Source organism: Polypterus senegalus, chromosome 13 (genome assembly GCF_016835505.1).
Source record: "Polypterus senegalus isolate Bchr_013 chromosome 13, ASM1683550v1, whole genome shotgun sequence".
Classification (NCBI taxonomy): Eukaryota; Metazoa; Chordata; class Cladistia; order Polypteriformes; family Polypteridae; genus Polypterus; species Polypterus senegalus.
Genome location: NC_053166.1, coordinates 152,227,209 through 152,246,391, shown reverse-complemented (window position 1 = coordinate 152,246,391; position 19,183 = coordinate 152,227,209). Strand labels below are relative to the sequence as shown.

The following is a 19,183-nucleotide window of genomic DNA, read 5'->3' as shown; positions in this document are numbered from 1 at the left end:
ATAACACATAGTTAATGACACAGACACACTATGGCCAACTTAACATCACCAATCCAGCTAACCTGCTTGTCTTTGGACACCTTCTGCCTACAAAAGTGTATGGCAGAATGCTGTTCCTCTTTGGTGCAATTTATAAGTTTCACACCCATCTTCACCACAGGGTGACAATTCTTACACTAAAGTGCAAGGGGCAGCTGGCTTTACACACAACGCCACATATGGAAGGTATAGAAGATGACAGGACCAAAGGAAAGTCCATAGGATATCAGTTTCAATGGTGCAAGCAGAGTCTCGTGTGGACAGCGAGGAGCAATGATAGAGCTGAGGAGAGGAGTGGAGGGACAGCCAGCACCAGATAGCACAAAGTATTAAAGGCCTAGTGGCAATATTCAATATTGGGTTGGAGACACCCCTTATCAAACCTACATTGAATTAGGGTTGCATGTTTAAGACTGGAGTCTTTTACCATTCTGTAAAAATTTCAAAATAAGGGATATGACTTCTGGCCGGTAATTGACAGGGCGAGGAAGTGGAAACATGTTGTCTTACAAAGTTAAATTGGGGGGATTGAAAGGATAAGAAACAGTTGTGCTTGATACTTGACCTGTTCAAAGTCTTAATTTTAGTTTTAACCTCTGATTCTTCTTTTCCATGCAAAGTTCAATCTCTGTGCTACCACTGCTGCTCTGGCCCCGCATCATCTCACAGACTGCCTTACAGGCTCTGGCAATCATTAGCGGTCTCTGTTTTTAGTCTTCGCTTCAGACTACAGAACCAGAAGCTGACCTACAGTATGTTTCTCTCTCCACTTCTTAATTGCTGACAGTGCCAGTGTGGCTTAAAACAAACGCATGCTAAAAGTCAGTGACAACAAAAAATATGAAACGTAATCAATCTAGAAATGTCAGAAAGTAAAAATCTTCAACTTACTGGCAGCATGGCATTGAAGAGATGAGTTATAAAGCTGGCCCCGTTCTGTACTGCCAGCTCGGCTTGGGACAAATTAGCCACCGAGTGTCCTGCAGAAGAGAAAATCAAATGGAGGACAAAATAATGGATATCAATTAATGCAGTATCTCTTAAAAGGTTCAGATATTTTTTGCAAGTTACACAAGGAAAACAATTTTTTATTTAACATGTTCAATATATAAAAAAAAATCACCAATTACAGTATACAGACGTGATGTTGCTTGTCAATAAATGTGACTCATAAGCATCTACAAACTAGCAATTTATCAGTTTCACAGAGATTTTACAAAATGCAAGATACAATATAGTATTAACAACACTCACAAATAAGAACTGCAGGCCTAAGCATTTACTCTCCTTACAGTTTAAAGTTAATTAGTTATAACTGTTTTGACTGCTTTTCTAAACAAATTCATATTATGGCTCAGTGAATGACGTGGTTTCAGTGGGACACATAGCCACAGAACATAATGTTAAATTAGAATTACTGTCCAGCTTATTATCTGGCAAATGGAAATCCACAAATGTTCATGGCTGAAAACTACAGGCAGTACAGAATGCACAGGCCTTTACCGGTTTCTTCTTTTGCTCCAATTCTGCCAAGTTCTATCAAATCACAATAAGTGCAGCCCACAAAGAATCCTGCACTCCTGCTGAGATACCTACCAAGTGATACTGTGACATGTCTGCGTGTCAGCTCATCGATGACCTCAGAGCTCTGAGGCAGCTCTGGCGCCAGGGTCACAATGGCCACATTCTCCAGGCTCCCATAGGTCTCCAGTAGCTCCTGGAATCCTCTTGTCTGAAAGGAACGCAGATGTTGCTCAGGGTGAGCCCCCTTCTTTTCCTGGCTAATAAAGGGACCCTCTAAATGAACGCCTAGTAACAAATGTGGAAAGTAGTGTTTAATTTTTCTGATTTTATAAAAACACTTATATATTTCAATAAGCAAGAATATTATCAATATTAAACTTATTTCTTTGAAAATAACAAGCCATGTAATATTGATCAGTGTCTTTTTTCTCAGCTATTTTACAAGTCATGTGAAAAATAAACTGCACCCCATGTCTTTTTCTTTTCTAACATTAGGGGGCTTTGCTTCGCGTCTCTGCCACTCATGTATATGGATTTCATTTTCACCAAACAACAAATCTTTTATTTCTCGCGGATAGGCCTCTTTATTGGGAAGAAACACTACTTTTCCCTGATGGCAACACGAAATAGACGATCTACAAGTCTCCGACTTAAAATTTAAAGCCGAACAAAATCTACATACTTCTGTCATATCACCTATGTCCATATATTCAATCTCTTTTTGCTGTTCCGTTATTTCACCAAGTAATAATTTCCGTTTGTTTGTGGTAATGCAATATTTACTATGTTTTTTGAGACTTTTGAATTTTCGTACTTTCATAATCTCTAACCTGCTCTGCATGTGTACCATGCCAACGTTTTTGAACCTCTTTACGATGTTCTACTTTGTCTTCTATTTCCGACCCAGCTTGGGGCTGAGAGCACAGGAACTGTGTCTGACAATAGTATTCACATGAATAAGTAATGAGTGGACCTTTGGTGCGCCAGCCACTTCGTGTCTCTGCTGCTCACATATGTGCATTTCACTTTCACCAAATAACAAATCTTTTAATTCTCACGGATACGCCTCTTCATTGGGAAGAAACACTATATTTTCCTGATGGCAACACGAATTAGATGATCGAAGTTTAAAGTCTCATCTCGCAGGACCTGAAATTATCCCTCGTAGGAGTTGAAATTATCTGAGAGAAAGTCTCATCCCAGGATTTTCTTTTATAATAGAGACATATGTGGATATATCTAATATAAATATATCGCTCTAATAGTCGGAAATGTCGCCTCAAGACAGCATTTCCTAGAACTGTCTAGAAGTTTCTGACCTCGACTGAAAGAACATTCGTCTCATTCCTCCATGCAGAATTTTTTCAGCAGTCGAATGCTGGAGGTCTGTCTTGCGTGCATAGTCCATTTCAATCCCCCCCACCCCGAGCATCTCAATGGGATTCCGATCTAGGCTTTGACTTGGCAATTCCAGAACCCTCCAGTTCTGTTTTCAACCATTTCTTGGTGGATTTACTAGAATGTTTAAGGTCTCTCTCTGAATTGTCTTTCCCAAGATTTCTTCCATTTTTTTGCCAACAAAAGTTTTTTTGGGAGTTTTTTGTTGTCTTCTTAGAGAGTCAAGGCTGGGGGGCTGTCAAAAAAACAGGGCCTGTTAAAACCCCTTGTGGCAATCCTTGTGTGATTTTGGGCTAAACAAAAATAAATTGTATTGTATTGCTCCTGGACTGAACTTGCAGGGGCAGTCTGGCCGTTGTTTGAAATCTTCTTAACTTGCTGATGATCTTCTAGACTCAAACTACAGTGGCTACAGGTTTTCATTCTAATCCTTTTCCTAATCAGTGACCAGTTTTCATTGTTATGCTATGGTGTTTTAGTTTTAGGCTCTGACCCACTTATGAATACTGACGAGTTAACATAAGAGTGGCAAAACACACAGAAATATTCAGTATTTTTATGCACCAAATGGCAGCAGAACATTGTCCCAAACACTACTCAGGCATAACATTGGACATTGCATTACAACAGCTATATCCGAAGAGACATTCAGGGTTAACCGTACTTGCATAGAATTCCAAACCCTCGAGAGTCTCGGGGTTAATGCTGAGAGGGTTAAAACATGATATATCGTGACATACTGAGCAAACAGGGAAAACGTGTAACAGAAGCACCCAATGGAGAGAGAGTGTATGGAGGCTGTATGATGTCTGCCAAAAGCCTAAGAGGTCTTAGGGAGAAGAAAAATCAGACCTGGCTTTACTAAAAGGTATGGGCTTCAGGAAGCCAGAAAGTTTAATATTTTTTATTGTAACCTTTAAATTAAATGACATTTGTCAAAGATCAGCTAGTGTAACATACAAATGGCATGTTTCACAGGTTTCTCAAGCACCTCTGGACCATGAACAGCTAGCTATGAACAAAATAGATCTACCTTTCTTTTTAAAATTCCTTCAACAGATATAAGAAAAATGTACTTACCAAGCACGCCAGCTCCTGTTGGCCCACCTTCTGTGAACTGAATTTTAGGCAGCACCTGCCAGTATAAAAGAACAGAAAAATCAAAATCAAAACACTTGTAATTTCTTTTGTGCTTTATGCAAGTCTTACATAAATTTTACATTGGCTGGTGAAAGAGATGTCTATAATCAGCCACCTACAGTACTTTAGGCTTGCTCATCCTGTATTCAGATGTTTGAATTATCAATACTATGAAACATCTTAACATTGGTAGAGGAAAAAATAAAATTAGTCTCTCAACTTAAACCTACTGATTACAAAGTAGGAACTTCTCTCTCATTAAAATCCAAGAGCAACTATGGATCCTTTTTTCATTTTTAAAGAGCAGACATCATAACAATGTGTTATGTGAGACATATTGTTGTGAGCATGAAAAAAATGCACAAGTGGTCACAGTCACATGTATGTCTCAAAATTTAAAAGGGCACAGGCAGCATACACCAATGACATGAGGACGTTTCCACAGCAGCTAGGTGACCGACTGATGGACAATGCCTAAAACAAAGTCACTGGAAGAGTGGTGGGATCAATGCCAGCTTGGGAAGAAGTACTTCTGATAGTTCTTGCAATGTCAGAATTCAGTGGCAGCCTATTTTGGAGTCTAAGTTCTTTACAGAAGCCATTTTTATTATGTTAATCAGTTGTAATGGACTCGCTGCTTCCTAGTTGATTCCATTTCTTCAGACTAGCATGTAGAGTTGTATTTCTTTCACTGGTATGAAAAATACCCAATTTAAATATAGAGCTGTTGATGCCAGTTCTTATCATCAATATAGCAGACAGTCCTGGTTGAGATACAATTTGCAAGGGAATTAAGATATCACTTATTTATGGATTTGTACCTTACACGTGGAAGGCTGAATGAGCAAAGAATACATTGTTAGAGAGGACATGGACTGACTGGTATCCCATCTGGGATGAATGGGCCCTTACCTGGCCAGGAGGATAGTGGATGGATAGAGGGAGGGAAGTAACCTCCCAGGGACCATATGTTGCCCCAGTAGGATATGTAATAGCATCCTTCTGGTGGATCTCCAATGTGCACACCTGAGGGGCTAAACAGGATTTGTAGTCCCAATGGGTGGCCCTGCTAGGTTTCTTGGGAGCTGCCCGGGGGAGATGCGGGAAAGGAGTGTTCTTCATTGCAGAGAGGTTCCACTGGACCTGGAAGCAGGTTGGTTGCACTGTACTCAGGGTGTGAGATAAGGAAAGCTGCTCTGCTTCACCCGGGAAAGTTGGAGTCGGGTGTGCTTGCCTGGTTGGAGTGGAGGAAGAGGAGTAGAAGGAACAAGACAAAGAAGAGGAAAATCATATTGTGCTGGCGTGAACTGCGTAATGAAGTCAGTTTAGAGGTATATCATTACAAAAGAAAATCCTTGCTTGAACCCGGGATTTGTGTCAGTGCCTTTGTGTCTGGAGTGTGGGGTGCTGTTACAGCCTTTACAGGTCCCAATATTTATACTTCATGCGGATGGTTAAATATGCATAGAATATTTTATGGGTTTAATTCAGTGAGCAAGCAGTTTATCAGCCATCAGCTATTTTACTGCATCAGTGTCAATTTAATCTATTATTTTTCTCTTAAAGAGTGCTCGCATTTGACTTTCTATAACTCCATTATAATTAAACATTTCCCAAGGGACTCTCTTGACAGCACATTACATTGGTAAGCCATAATTGCTTAAACATCTTATGCACAATAGTTCAGTTTTTATCACAGCTTATTATTCCTATACCAACCATAAACTGTATATTCATTTTAAACCTGAAATAGTGTATTTCTTTTTAACTAATTCCTTATTTTACAAGAGCCAAGGAAAGGTTAACATGTCTAAGACTGTAACAACGCACTAATTACACCGGCAGTTACCACAGTGCAAAATGTGCAATCTGAGTAAGACTGTGGTGCGACTCCCTGACAAAACACTTGGCATAGTCGGTAGCATTTGCACAGTGGATGGGTGGAGTGTAGTGGCATAGCACAGAAGGAGGGCCTGAGATAGGGAAAGCTCCGCTGATGGCACTAGGAAGAGCTCTGCTTGCAGTGCTTACAGGAAGTCCCTGCATACCCGAGAATGAGAGGTCTCTTATTGCTCATGGCTTAGAAAAAGCTGCTTCTGAGGCTACATCCACACTACTATATTTTAATTTTAAAAATAGCATTTTTAAACCTCTGTTCGCACTTATGTTTTCACATCATTTACAAAAGTATCACCACAGACCCTTAAATGACTGAAAACATAAATGACATTGTAGCAATGCTACATGATTAATGTTGTCGTAAATTGACTTTGTGCTGAGTCCCGTCTTTCGGCGTGTTCTCCTGTTTACATGGTCTATGTGTATGTAAATATGCTCCCCTGGAAACAAAAGGGGAAGGTTAACACTGTGGAACCATGGTCCCTCATTATAATTGGTCCCATCAATCCCATCACCTGCATCCGATCATTCACTATTTAAACGGAAGGACAGAAAGAAAAAAATATATATCCCGTTCTACAAGACCGCCAATTCACTACAGAGACAGAACAAAGCAGCGTTTCAAACCATTCACACCTTTGTCTATCTGTTACTTTCAACGCCCGACAACATCTTTGCACTGAAAAACCCTGGGGTTCAGGATTACGCCACGTACCAAGGATAAGCACGGTCAGACTGTTTCTTGTTGTTTGGGGATAGGAGCAAGCTATCATTTTCATCTATATAATTTCCGTAGGACAATTTTTCCAGCTGAACCAGGTTTACAAACATTATCCATTTTCTGTGAAATCTTTTGGACTTTTATGTGTGTTTCATACTTTCTGTGTGTCTTATTTAGTCTGTGTTCAGTGTGAGGTCAAGGGAGGGTTTGTATTGTATAATAACTTTCTGCCAGACACTTTTGGGGTTAAATGTTATGTTGGGGTTGGTTGGGGTATGATATATATATATATATATATATATTTATTGTTTGAGTTTGCTCATTTCTTTTTTATCAATATATACTCACTTTATTATTTTACACTAGCTGTGTAAGCCCGTGCTGTAAAAAGCCCGGGGTCCTAGAAACTAATGAAATTGTCAGAAAAAAAATTGAAATGTAGAGATGTCAGGTAATTGAAAGGAACTACTCTGGGCGTCTCTCTCCTAGGTTTTGTTGTGCTGATGTGCTTGCCTCGCTTGTGTATTAGCTGCAGGAGGAAAAGTAAAAGGAATACCGTTTTGCCGATGTGTTCATCTAGCTTACGTTAAGAGTTTCTCTTTTCTCTGCGGTTTTACTTTGGCAACAGAGTCGCTTTCTTCCTCCGACTCGTTAACTTGGGGCTGCCTTGCCAGCTCTCTGAGCTTCATAATGTAGTAGCCTAGCACTTTTGGGCTGGACAAACAGGCACACACACTTCCACGCGCAGATGTTTAGTTTTCTGTTTCCTCGGAGGTGGAGCCTCTTCCTGACTCCACCTCTCACTTCCGGGCTGGACAGATAGGCACACACACAACTTCCATGCGTAGATGTTTATATATAAGATACTGCTTGTTTTTTGGCTTATTTTTGATTGTTGATTGGAGGAAGTTTATTTGGAAGAAGTACGACTTGTCGGGTCTAATGTCCTTAACTTGCCAGGCCACGAGTCTTGGTGGTGTAGCTGCCGGTTTTGGAAAGTGAGTCGACCTTTACAATGTAGTCTTTCACCTACACTGGGCATGCTTGCGTCAGCGGAAACAGGAAGAGGACGTTTCTTCCACCCTAAACATTCATCTACAACTTGTGTTTACGCACAGAGAACAGCAACGGTGAATACAAAAAAAAAAAAAAATGAACACATTGTTTTGAATGACGATGGGGTGGAACTTCTATTGCAATCCCGCAATATCCAGCTCAGAGGTGAGCACCTTGTAGCGTGAGCTGAATGGAGAGCTCCTTTAGTTAGCTGCACAGAGCCCGTCTCCGAACACTGTGAGCGGTGTTCTTCCTGGTGACGTCAGCCCTCACGTCCTCCACGTAGCGACATCACTACTCTGAGAAATAAGGCTGCAGTAAAACTATATTGACCCTGTCTTGAAATCAGGTGTATCCTTCATCACTAAGGCCACATCAGATCCCCATAGCAAATGACTTAAAATGCCTTTCTGAGCTCCAAGTGTAATCAAACGTTAAAGTAAATGAGAAAGAATTTTAAATTGACCAATCTGATTTAAAAAAAGAAAAACTGATCCTGAACATAAGAATTTAAACCAAAACAGTGACCTGAAATCCATATCAATGATAACAGAGAGTGACAAGGCATATTAAGCAATTCTATAAATAAAACATTCATGATATGTTTATACGATGACATCTGATTGACTGAAGAGACAAACGTTCACTAAAAGCGAGAATTGGTTTAATGACCTTTATGTTTTTTTTCTCAGGAGGAGTGGCTGCATTGCACATTTCCTATACAATTACCCGTTTCCATTTTTAATGACTAATAACTGATCTCACTTACTGTAGCTGGCTGGATTTTTTTCTCTTCTCCTACTGCGCACTCAGAAAGGCAGAGTATTATGATTTTTACATGTGTAAGACATTTAGAAATATTTCTGTATTTACTATATTGTTATTTGCTCAACTCTCTTTTGTTGTTTTGATATTAGTTGGCCCTCCCTCTGTGTAGTTTGCTCCCTTCACTGGATCCTAAGAGTGACAATTAAAAACAAGCAGAGCAGACACTCGGGCAAACAGCACTCAATGATGAAAGGCTGCAGCGACTTCAGTGTCAGACTCCTGATTAGTAAATAATGGGATTAAAAACTCAAATAAGAAATTCAGGGTGTCAATATTGTTAAAGACTGAAAAAAGAAACACTACACAATCAACTGTTTAGTATATCTTAATAAAAATGTACCACATTTAGCTTTCTAATTTCTACATTAACCCCAAACACAGCAATGGGAGTGGTGGCTCAGAGGTGAAGGATCTGTGTTTGTGTCTGGAAGGTTGCTGGATCAAATCCTGTTACTGCCAGGTGGGATCCTACTCTGAGGGGTCCTTGAGCAAGGCCCTTAACCTGAAAGTTGCTCTAAGGGGCACTGTACAGTGACCTCTGGAGGTCAGAGAGCAGGATCAGGCATTTCTTCTCCAGGGATTAATATCAAAAAAATAAAGTAAAATCAAAAATGACAGCTCTCTTGATTAGGCTAGAAGTCCAATTAAAAACAGAAGTTGGTTGTAAGAAAAACATGCAGCCAAAGCAGGTCTCTAGGGCCGCATTTTGGGACCATCGCTCTAGATGGTTACTGAGTAAGTTTGACTCACCTTGTGGTAGATGTCAGGCGGAGAGGTGACCAAGGTTGGACAAAATGAGGTAACACCATGCTCAAGTATTTTCTTTGCGACTAGTGTGACTCCTCCTTTCACATCGTCTGTTGCTAGAGAAAAATCTATCCCATAACCTCCTAGTGACCAAAGCAGAACAGGGTGTTGCAAAGTTAATAGTCAGCCTACATCTTTTTAGAGTAATGCAACGCATTCAAAGACATCAAACCAAAAATGGAAATAAAATGCAGTGCTAGAGGCAACAGTATGACACTTCAGAACATCATCACGATGTGCTGCTCGTAAGAATGCTTCATAATGGCTCACCATTTATCTGGACATCAATGAAACCAGGAGCAATTATACTACCCTGGCAGTCAACCCGGGTGTCTGCAGAGCCTTTCTCATCAAAAAACAGCTTCTCTGGGTTCAAGATGACCCCTTCACGGACCCAGAGATCCTCTCTGATATGCAAAAGAAACAAACGATGAGATGACATATTCAGAAGAAGAAAAAAAAACAAAACAAGGAGAATGATGCATTGTTTAGCTGTAGAGTGTTCAGAAGATATTAAAGTGACACACAAAAGTTCTCCTCCAGCAATGACATGAACTTATCAGGCTGCATCTGGAATAAAACAAGCAGCATGGCTCTCCATGACACAGGAAGGTCAAAGCAGCATGAGATGAGGCAGAGAGGAATAAATCAGCTAGACATTCAAAGGCTGAGGTTTCTGGGATTTGAGAATTAATGAAGGAGGAAGTGAAGATCTGGAAGGAGGAGGCATGCAAGATATACTATATCTTGAAATAACAAGATTAGCTGGATGAGAGAGAGAATTCATACAAATGGTAGAACAACACATGGAGTCAGGCAGGTGGGAATGTGGTCCTGCATTTACTACATAGGCTTCATTGACAAAAGTATTTGTGTATATGCAGTATTTATCATGGCCTTATCCCTGGCAATGACACTAATGAGATGAAATTTCAGGAAAATAGATTTAAAAGTGAGACTCACGCATGAATAAGCTTCACTTAAAGGAATACACCACCCCAAAAATATTTTCTTATATGTTACTAGCCCTTTGAATTTTGTAGTGATGACCAAGAAAATATTTTTGTGTTGTATTTTCACGGACAACACATACAACACACTTTACGACAGAATGGGAATCTATGGACACCAAGCACAGCAAATGATAAAAAAAAAAATCCACAATCCAAAAACATAATCCACATCAGGCATCCTGCTGAATGCTCATAACAAGCAAAACACATGCATTTTTTTACTAAAATATTGTTAAGGAAATAAGAAAATCAGAGCAGTGTATGAAAAGGGAATACGTTCATATGGGCCTGAAGTGTCTTATTCAAGCCCCGCCTCTCCCTCTCACTCACTGGTCCAGAGTCCTGTGTTCAATTCAAAAGCTGCTCCCTTGTGAACACCAGTGAAAATCGATGGGAAGTGCATTTAGGACTGAAGCCAGGAGGCACTTCTTAACTCAAACAGTTTTGGAATCTAAGCCATGGTGTTGAAGAAGAAACCTTGACCACCCTTGAGAAGTATCTGGATGAGATACTGGGACAGCTTAGCTCTTAGCTGAATCAATGCGCCTGACGGACTTGAGTGGCCTCCTCTCATTTGTCAACTTTCTTATGTTCTTATGAAAGAGTTTCCTGTGCATGCATGCACTACTCAGATTTTAAGCAAGTATTTATTTTAAAACTGTTTAACAAATTAAAAATGCATGTGTTTTACTCGTTGTGAGCATGCGACTTGATGACGTGACATGTGGTTTATATGACAAGAGTAAAGCAAGAGTTTTTGCAAGGATGTTATTTGTTTTTTTAACATTTTATCAGCAGAGTAGCACTTTAATAATAGTACAAACACACAGATAAGTAAAGAGAATCCGCTTCCTCAATGCTTTAAATGCTTCTTCTAAAATGTTATTGTTTAGATCCTGCCAGGTTTTAAGAACGTTTAGCACAGATCCTGTACGGGAGAATTTGATTTTTTCCAATTTTAAATCTAATCTCTATATATAAAATCCTAAGCCTAATTTTATGTGACGTTTTTATATCACTTTTTTGTCACACTTTAAATCAGGCTTATTTTAAAACCTACATATGTATGTTTGATATCATTCTTTTCAGAATTTATCACACTTTTAGGTGATGTTGTTAGGTTTTAAGATTCTTATTCCGTTTTTAAATTATAAACTAAAAAATATCAAGAACTCACGTCCCGCAAGATGAGACTTTGTGCCAAAAGATTTAATCACGCTGGGACCAGATATAAAAGACAAAGAGTAGATGGCAAAGACAACTGCTGTACAGGCTTTAAATGTTTGAAGTGCCACGCGAGACGTACATCAAGCAGCAGCAATCCAGCAGCTGATCGAGCAAAGAGGAGGTTAAAAAAACCTGAAACCCCCTGGTGATACAATGGGAAACAAATGCAGAGGAGCGACCGCATCTCCTTGGGGTGTGTACAGCCACCCTCATCACAACGCGAGCGGCAGAGACATGAAGTGGCTGGCGCATAGCGCGGGCCGGGTGGGGTTGGGGAGCGAAGTGAGCAGGGGGTAAGCCCCCTAGTAGTATATAACATCAGTTACCCACAGAAGAAACAGAGGTGAGTTAGGATTCTTCCAGTTTAGCAAGATAAGTCTGTGTGGCAATAGTGAAGTAAAGGCAATTACAGTTTGTTTGTCCTTTTCCAGTTTAAGACCATCTGGGGGTCCACCAAACACAGCTGTTAATGGATTAGGAGAGATTGTGATACCAAGGCTGTCTGACAGGCATTTAAAGATTTTGGTCCAGAATGATGTTAATTTGGTGCACGTGGCCCAGTGAGGCTAGAGCTTGATTGCAATATTTGCAGGTTGGCTCTCGTCCTGGAAACATTTCGGGCAATTTTAAATGAGCCAGATGCACTCGATATATAATTTTATGTTTAAGAATAACTGTATGCTTTGCGCATATGGAGCTCGAGTGAATTCTGTGCATTGCTACCTTCCACTCCTTTTCTGAGATGCTGAGTGAGAGATCCTTTTCCCACTGTACTCTTGGATCTTTGAAAGGGAGGGACTTTAAAATGTTTTCATATATTACGGAGATTCTGTCCGAGTCCTCAAGACTGATCAATATTTCTTCTGGAATTGAGGTAGGTGGGAAGTGAGGGAAATTGGTAGGTTTTGTTTGACAAAGTTTCTAATTTGAAGGTAGTGAAAGAAATGTGTTGCTGGAAAATTCAATCTGGAGTGTAATTGTTCATCGGATGCAAAGCCTTTATCTATGTACAGATCTAATCCTGAATGTTTTCCAAACAATAAAAGCTGTGTATGTTTGAGAGGATGGAAAGGATGTTTTTATATTGTTGCCTGTGGTCCAGCCATGGCTGCCATAGATGTGCTTTCTGTCAGAAAATTTCTTATCCTACCTCTCCATGAAAACATGAGATTAAACAATTTTCTTGACTGTCACTATAAACTACACCGGATAAGTAAAATACAAAGTATTCCTTGATACCTAAAGGAGTATTCCTTAAAAAAAAAGTTTACAGGTTAAGTAAGTAAGACTGTAGACAGAAGAATGAGAAGAACCAGGCACAAAGGCAAATGATGTTGCTCTTGAATGAACGGTGAAGCAGAACTGAATTTGGTCTGCGAACATCAAATATTTAGTAAAAGGCGATGATTTGTCAGAACTTACTTTATCAGTTTGTGATCTTTCAGGATCTTACAGTTTACAAACTGTGTAATCGGAGCGTCAGACACAGATTTATTCGACGGCATTATCCTGCTCCACGTTTAGACCTGTAGCAAAAAGGAAAAGCAAAACTTCAGGACAAACAGTACATGCTGCACACCCGTCGGAAATTAGAAAATGAATGTGTGGCGCAATGTCCAGGTGCATCTGAGGACTTAGTCAACTGTTCTGAACATTGAAGCACTTCCTTGTTTTGTTTGCTTACTTCATCACAGTAAATATCTTTGTAACAATTTAGGAAAAACACTGATAACAGAGCAGAGTTACATGCAGTAGTACAGAACATATAATACAATTTCTTAATAACAGTTTATAATAATCAAAGCTCAAATAGGACTGCGGTGGCTGGTACAACTTCAGACTCCAACTCAAGTGCTGTGAAAATTGCATTTGATTGCAGGGTGTCTTTGACGAATTGCAGCTGCCATTGCTTAGAGCCTTCATAGACTTTTAGACAGAAGTATCTGATGGAGTCTCCGCTGAAGACTCAAACTACACCGGAGCGTGACACCTCCCCCAGAAAGCTAGAAAGTCAGAGAAATCCTTATTATTCAATCATTGGGATCTACAGTAAATTCAGCTGCGAGTTTGTTTTTAGCGTTACGCAAACATGGAGGACTTGATTATTCACTGAGCGCCTAATGGCTTAACGGAGCCGTGCTTTCAGAGCCCCTTTTGTTCTCCATCCACTTGTACGTAGTTAAGTTAAGCGGCTTTGCTTCACTTTTACAGTCACAAAGGTCATTTCACTCACAGGTACAACTGCAAGCAGCGGGAGAGCAGACGGAGTTGGCGTGGCAGAGGTTCACATGGCCAGCTGAGGTGACAGCGAGTTCGAATTTCACTAAGTTGTGCTGGAATCTGTTCTGTCATTAGCAGCCTCCATTGGAGGAGTAAAAGGAAGATTTACAAAATATACAAGTTGAAATAACCCCAAGGTAAATGTAGAAGTACAGTTATCAATAGTGATTCGCAGGAGTTAGGGGCATAGGACCCTCATTGATACATTTTGTCCCCCTCACCACACCTCCCAATAATGTCCTTTTGACCACAAGGCTGACCGATAACATATGGTCTATTATATTCTAGGCAATACAATAGTTAGAAATATTAAAACAACGTGTAATGACAGCACGGTGAGCCGTACTGGTCCTCGCACCCACTGGTGTGGCCACAACAAAGGCTTCATGGATTTCCTGCCGTTTCTCTCTCGATATGCCTTACTGTCAACTCATTAATGGAAAACTCCACCTAAACAGGATATTTTTTTCTTAAAGATTATGTACCCCATGTAGTTTGTAGGGGGTGGCTGAGAAAAATTCAGAGTCCCATGTTTTTGTAGAGAAAGTCAATGGTGCCCAACATGACTAATTCTGGACAAAAGCAAACAATGTGAAAAACATCCAAGTAAAAAAGAAACGCACTTCTCACGTCACTCATGTAGGCTTTTTCCACATGTCCGACATCCATTCGTATGGTCAGAACGTGCAAAATGTGTGCATTAATTGCTACAATATTATTAACAACCTGTAAAGACTGTGCTCATAGTAAACAGGAAAGATGTCATTCCCACAATGCTGTGCATATGACTTGAAGATCTGCCTCTCCTCCTCATTTATTGGTCAAGAGTCCTGTCTTTAATTCAAATGCACAGACCCGTGCAAATGACATCATCTACTGTTTACTACTCGTGAAATAATTTCCAGTTAATTATTGATAACAAACCCGGAAATAGTGGAATCCGCAAATCGTGAAGCCGTGAATCTCAAGGGCCGACTGCATTCCGATTGCACAGGAGGCTTCTCTGTTTTTAGATGGAGGACTTCACAAATTAGCCAGTGCTTCTTAAAGGATTACATTTCAAAAACGTGTACGGCATGCTCTATTTGAGATATCTCAAATAAAATTTAATTTGAAGAACACCTGTAGCATATTTCAAACAGTTCGAACCACTGAGAGCTGTGTGATTACACGCAGACAGACATACAAGACGATGACAGTATGTGCACCCGCATAATAACACACCTAAAAGGGAAATCAAAAAGTGAGAGTGCAGATGAGAAAATGACCCAATTACATGGGTCCATCATCAGCATTAAAACATCTCTGACCACTGGCGACATGAAGAAACACTTTAGGAGACATATGGAACATGTCCATGTTCCAGGGAAGGCCCCAGGGAAGACCCAGGACACGCTGGAGGGACTATGTCTCCCGACTGGCCTGGGAACGCCTTGGGATTCTCCCGGAAGAGGTGGAAGAAGTGGCCGGGGAGAGGGAAGTCTGGGCCTCTCTGCTTAAGCTGCTACCCCCACGACCCGACCTCGGATAAGCGGAAGAGGATGGATGGATGGATGGATGGAACACATTAAAAAAACATATTGTTGCAATATGGATTTCCCAATTACCTAAAGACTACAAAAAGTAAAACTGAATACCAGCAAAAATCACAAGCGGACACAGGAAGAACGAGCAGTTGTGGTACAGCCCAGAAATAAAGCTGCGTCTTTGTAGGTGTGGGGCAGGAGCGTAAGCCAGTGAGCCACCATGGCTATAAATCTATCAGTAATAATAAAAAATGTATCAGTGGTGGGGACAACTGATCTAAACTCCTAAGGCACAACTAACTGCTCGTTCACAGTTTCTCCCATAGAAAATTCAAAAGGGTGAGGCCATTTTCCACAAGTTATTTAATGAGGAATAGCCCACTTGGTCAGGTTTTACGTTTTGGTTGGGTGGTCTAAACACCCGTGTCTTTCGAGTTTTGTAAATAACATTGCTCAGGCTAAAAAGCCTTTACTACGCGTTAGCGTCTGGAAAAACTGGCTGTGAGCATCTAACAGACCTTGTAGCTCTTAGTGCAGGGGTGTCAAACTCCAGGCCTGGAGGGCCGCAGTTGCTGCAGGTTTTCATTTTAACCCTTTTCCTAATCACTGGCCAGTTTTCACTGCTAATTCATTTCTTTTCTCTTCATTTTAGTAGCCCTCTTTCTAAGGATTCAGTCCTTTGAATTATTTTCTTCATTAAATGACAGCCAAACAGAAATGAAATGTGAAACGAGCCAACAGATGACAAACTAAATTGGGGCTTCAAACTCCAACCAATTTCACTCTGACCAGTTTCTTAATGAGAAGCTTTTATTCTTGTTGTTAATTAAACCTATTATTTAATTCAGTGGCCTGTTGCTGCTCTCATTCTGCCACAGCAGACATTTCCAAAACTGTTGATTTTTCTGTTTTGTTTTTTTTTTTTGTTTTTTTAATAAAACCGTCAAAATGTTTTGGTGAGCTGAGAGATCAACTTTACTGACACCATCACCTTTCTTTATTTTCAGATATTGTGGGATGGGCACAGGTGAGCTGGTCATATGGTGGCTTGCTTGATGTCTCATTATTGTTTGACTGCTAATTAAGGAAGAAGAAACAACTAAGGGGCCTGAGGAAGTTAATTAAAACTAAAGATAAAGAAGTTAATTAGCAGCAAAAACTGGCCACTAATAAAGAAGATGGTTAGAATGAAAACCTGCTGCCACTGCGGCCCTCCAGGACTGGAGTTTGACATCCCTGTCTTCTCATGGATGTGCATAAAGTACGGTTACAGGGCGTTTCTTGTTACGTGTTATGATCAAATGCAGCCATGTTCTCAGAGCTGACTACAGTTTAGCGATGCACCACCCTGTCACTTCTTTTAACTTTCCTTTAATCATATTTAATTCTTAATATGCAGTTCCCTCAGCAGATTCAGTGACTCTGTGATTAATGTCTAACATTTCAATCACAATCTGAAACTCATGAATCTTCCAATCCTTTAAATTTCAGGTTTGCACATTTAAATGATTCAGTTGACTCTACATCATCTGCCAACCCACCGAGCACAGTATCATCTGCAAAGTTAACCAGCGTTCTGTTTATAATCCTATCCAGATTATTTATGTATACTTAAAAAAGGAGTAGCCTCGGAACTAACCCCATAGGGCACCTCTTAACACCCCCCCAAAGCTCTCTCACCATTGCCCTCTGCTTCAAAGTAACCATATTTGAAATTAAGATGAATCATTCTGATACAATTAATTGTAGCAAATCCACTAATGGACAAATTGTACCTTGCACAAAAGAAAAATGAATAATATCCTTAAATATAATTCCAGTTTTAGGGGCACTTGACATAAGCCGACAGCAAAGCAGGCTTTCAGACATTTTCTAGGGCAAAGGATTTCCTGTAGCAGCCACAGTGCCTTTTATTCTGCTCCATTGCTCAATCATCAAGCTGTTCCTCATGACAAATTCTGAAGTTGATCAGCTGTTTAAATGTTTCCTCAGTCTGTGCCCTATTTGTATTTTTCAGAATAAGATATTCATGCTCTCATCTCAATCATATCCACTGTACATGAAAATATTGTTTAAAAGCAGAGATAGGCAGGTTAGGCGGACTGGCGTTGCTAAACTGTCCCTTGTGTGTTTGTGTGCGTTCACCCTGTCATCTTGTCCAGGTGTGATTCCTGCCTTGCCGCAGATGGCTGCTGGGTTGGCTCCAGCTACTTTGAGGCCATGCCCCGGATAAGCGCATCAAGAAAATGGATGTATAAATGTCAAAAATGTAAATGCATATACACATTTGCATGTCTTATTAAAAATATAAGCAAGCTTAGTAGTATACAGTTATTAAACACTGTAAAACAATTGTGACGTCTGAAACATTAAGGGTTATTAACTACACAAAAAGATGACGAGGAGTATAATCGGATTTGATGGTATGAAGTGCTGATGCTTCAATGAAGAACTGTACATTGGGTCTTTTAATGGATTATCGACTGCGTTTTGGAGCACATTAATCGGTCGTAAAGGAATACCGATCTCTGAAACAGCTCGCAAAGAGGCGACAGTATGTGAGTTTTGGATCAAAATCGAGGAGCTACGGTACCCCGAAGAGAAGTCCATTTAAGAAGAAAGCGTAATAACAACACACACATACAATCAGTTCTTTAAATCATCCTCGTGCTAATTGACTGTTCACGGCTATTTGTCCAAAGTTCACTGTCGAGTCTCCGCTCCCACAAGTAACCTTCGTATCAGGCAAACATAGACAGCAAAAGAAATCTTTTATAAAACATCTAAAAAAAAACGAACAAGCCTGACAGCGTTTCCAAACTTGTCACAACTGATTCACAAGGCATCGCATGGCACCTACCGCTTCTCATAACGCAGTGCCGAACCCCTCGAGCAACCATCCGCTCAAACAGTGAGCACGAAGTCATGTGACAAGGCGAGTCAGGCGACCCATGCCGCTTCCGCTTTTTGGCACGTTATCTTCGCCATCTTGGTAAGGTCACTTGCGTCTCCGTTCGAATGCAAAATTTGTCTTGTGACCTCACTGTGCTAAACAAGGCGACAATTACCTTGAATCATATGGGAGACTTTCCTTCTTGACAGCGTGGAGCCGTTCGTTCTCCTTGCTTTTTCTGGGCTTCTGATATTCCATTACTCTTCTTAGGACTGAAGGGAGTGATTCTTGGAGACACCAGGCACTGCAGTGCAACTCTGGGCCAAGTTCTCCTACGTGCTTTGTGACAGGCACTGACTCCGCACATTTCATACTGACCTGATAGATTTTCAAGTAATACATGTCTTGGTGATATTCTTAATTTGATAATAACATAACTTTTGTCTACTGCTGTATTCCACTTTTAGACTACGGCTTCTTTTAGGTTACAAAAGAAAGTCATGAGCCTTTACAATGCGAATAATTTCACTGCATGATTACAAGAAGTAAAACACAAGGCAGTATTTCACTACATATTGTGCAGTATGTATAATTTGTTTGTGACAAATACAATTTTGCTTTGATTTGTTTTAATTTGAACAATCACTGGGTGGGGTACCACTTCATTACAGGGCCTACTCACTCATGTTAGAGCAGCCCACCAAACCTGCACAGAGCACCCAGAAACGAAGGAAAGTGAGAATGGGAAACCTCATAAGATGGACAGTGGATTCAGAAACTCTTCAAACCGCTTCACATTCTGCACACTTCATTGTGTTGTAGATTTAATTGT

At 40.3% G+C, this 19,183-nt stretch overlaps 1 protein-coding gene across 1 annotated transcript in view; it reads right to left on the bottom strand.

Moving 5' to 3' along the window:
• Positions 1-18,391, bottom strand: part of amdhd2 (amidohydrolase domain containing 2) — a 37,414-nt gene extending 19,023 nt beyond the window's left edge. Inside the window, exons 1-7 of the mRNA XM_039775842.1 lie at positions 18,319-18,391; positions 13,075-13,178; positions 9,683-9,819; positions 9,356-9,495; positions 4,042-4,096; positions 1,636-1,848; positions 931-1,019 (exon numbers count right to left, since the gene is read on the bottom strand). Of these exons, the coding sequence (XP_039631776.1) occupies positions 931-1,019; positions 1,636-1,848; positions 4,042-4,096; positions 9,356-9,495; positions 9,683-9,819; positions 13,075-13,157 (717 nt within the window). The 5' untranslated portion in view covers positions 13,158-13,178; positions 18,319-18,391. The remainder of the gene's footprint in view (positions 1-930; positions 1,020-1,635; positions 1,849-4,041; positions 4,097-9,355; positions 9,496-9,682; positions 9,820-13,074; positions 13,179-18,318) is intronic.
• Positions 18,392-19,183: the final 792 nt, after the last annotated feature.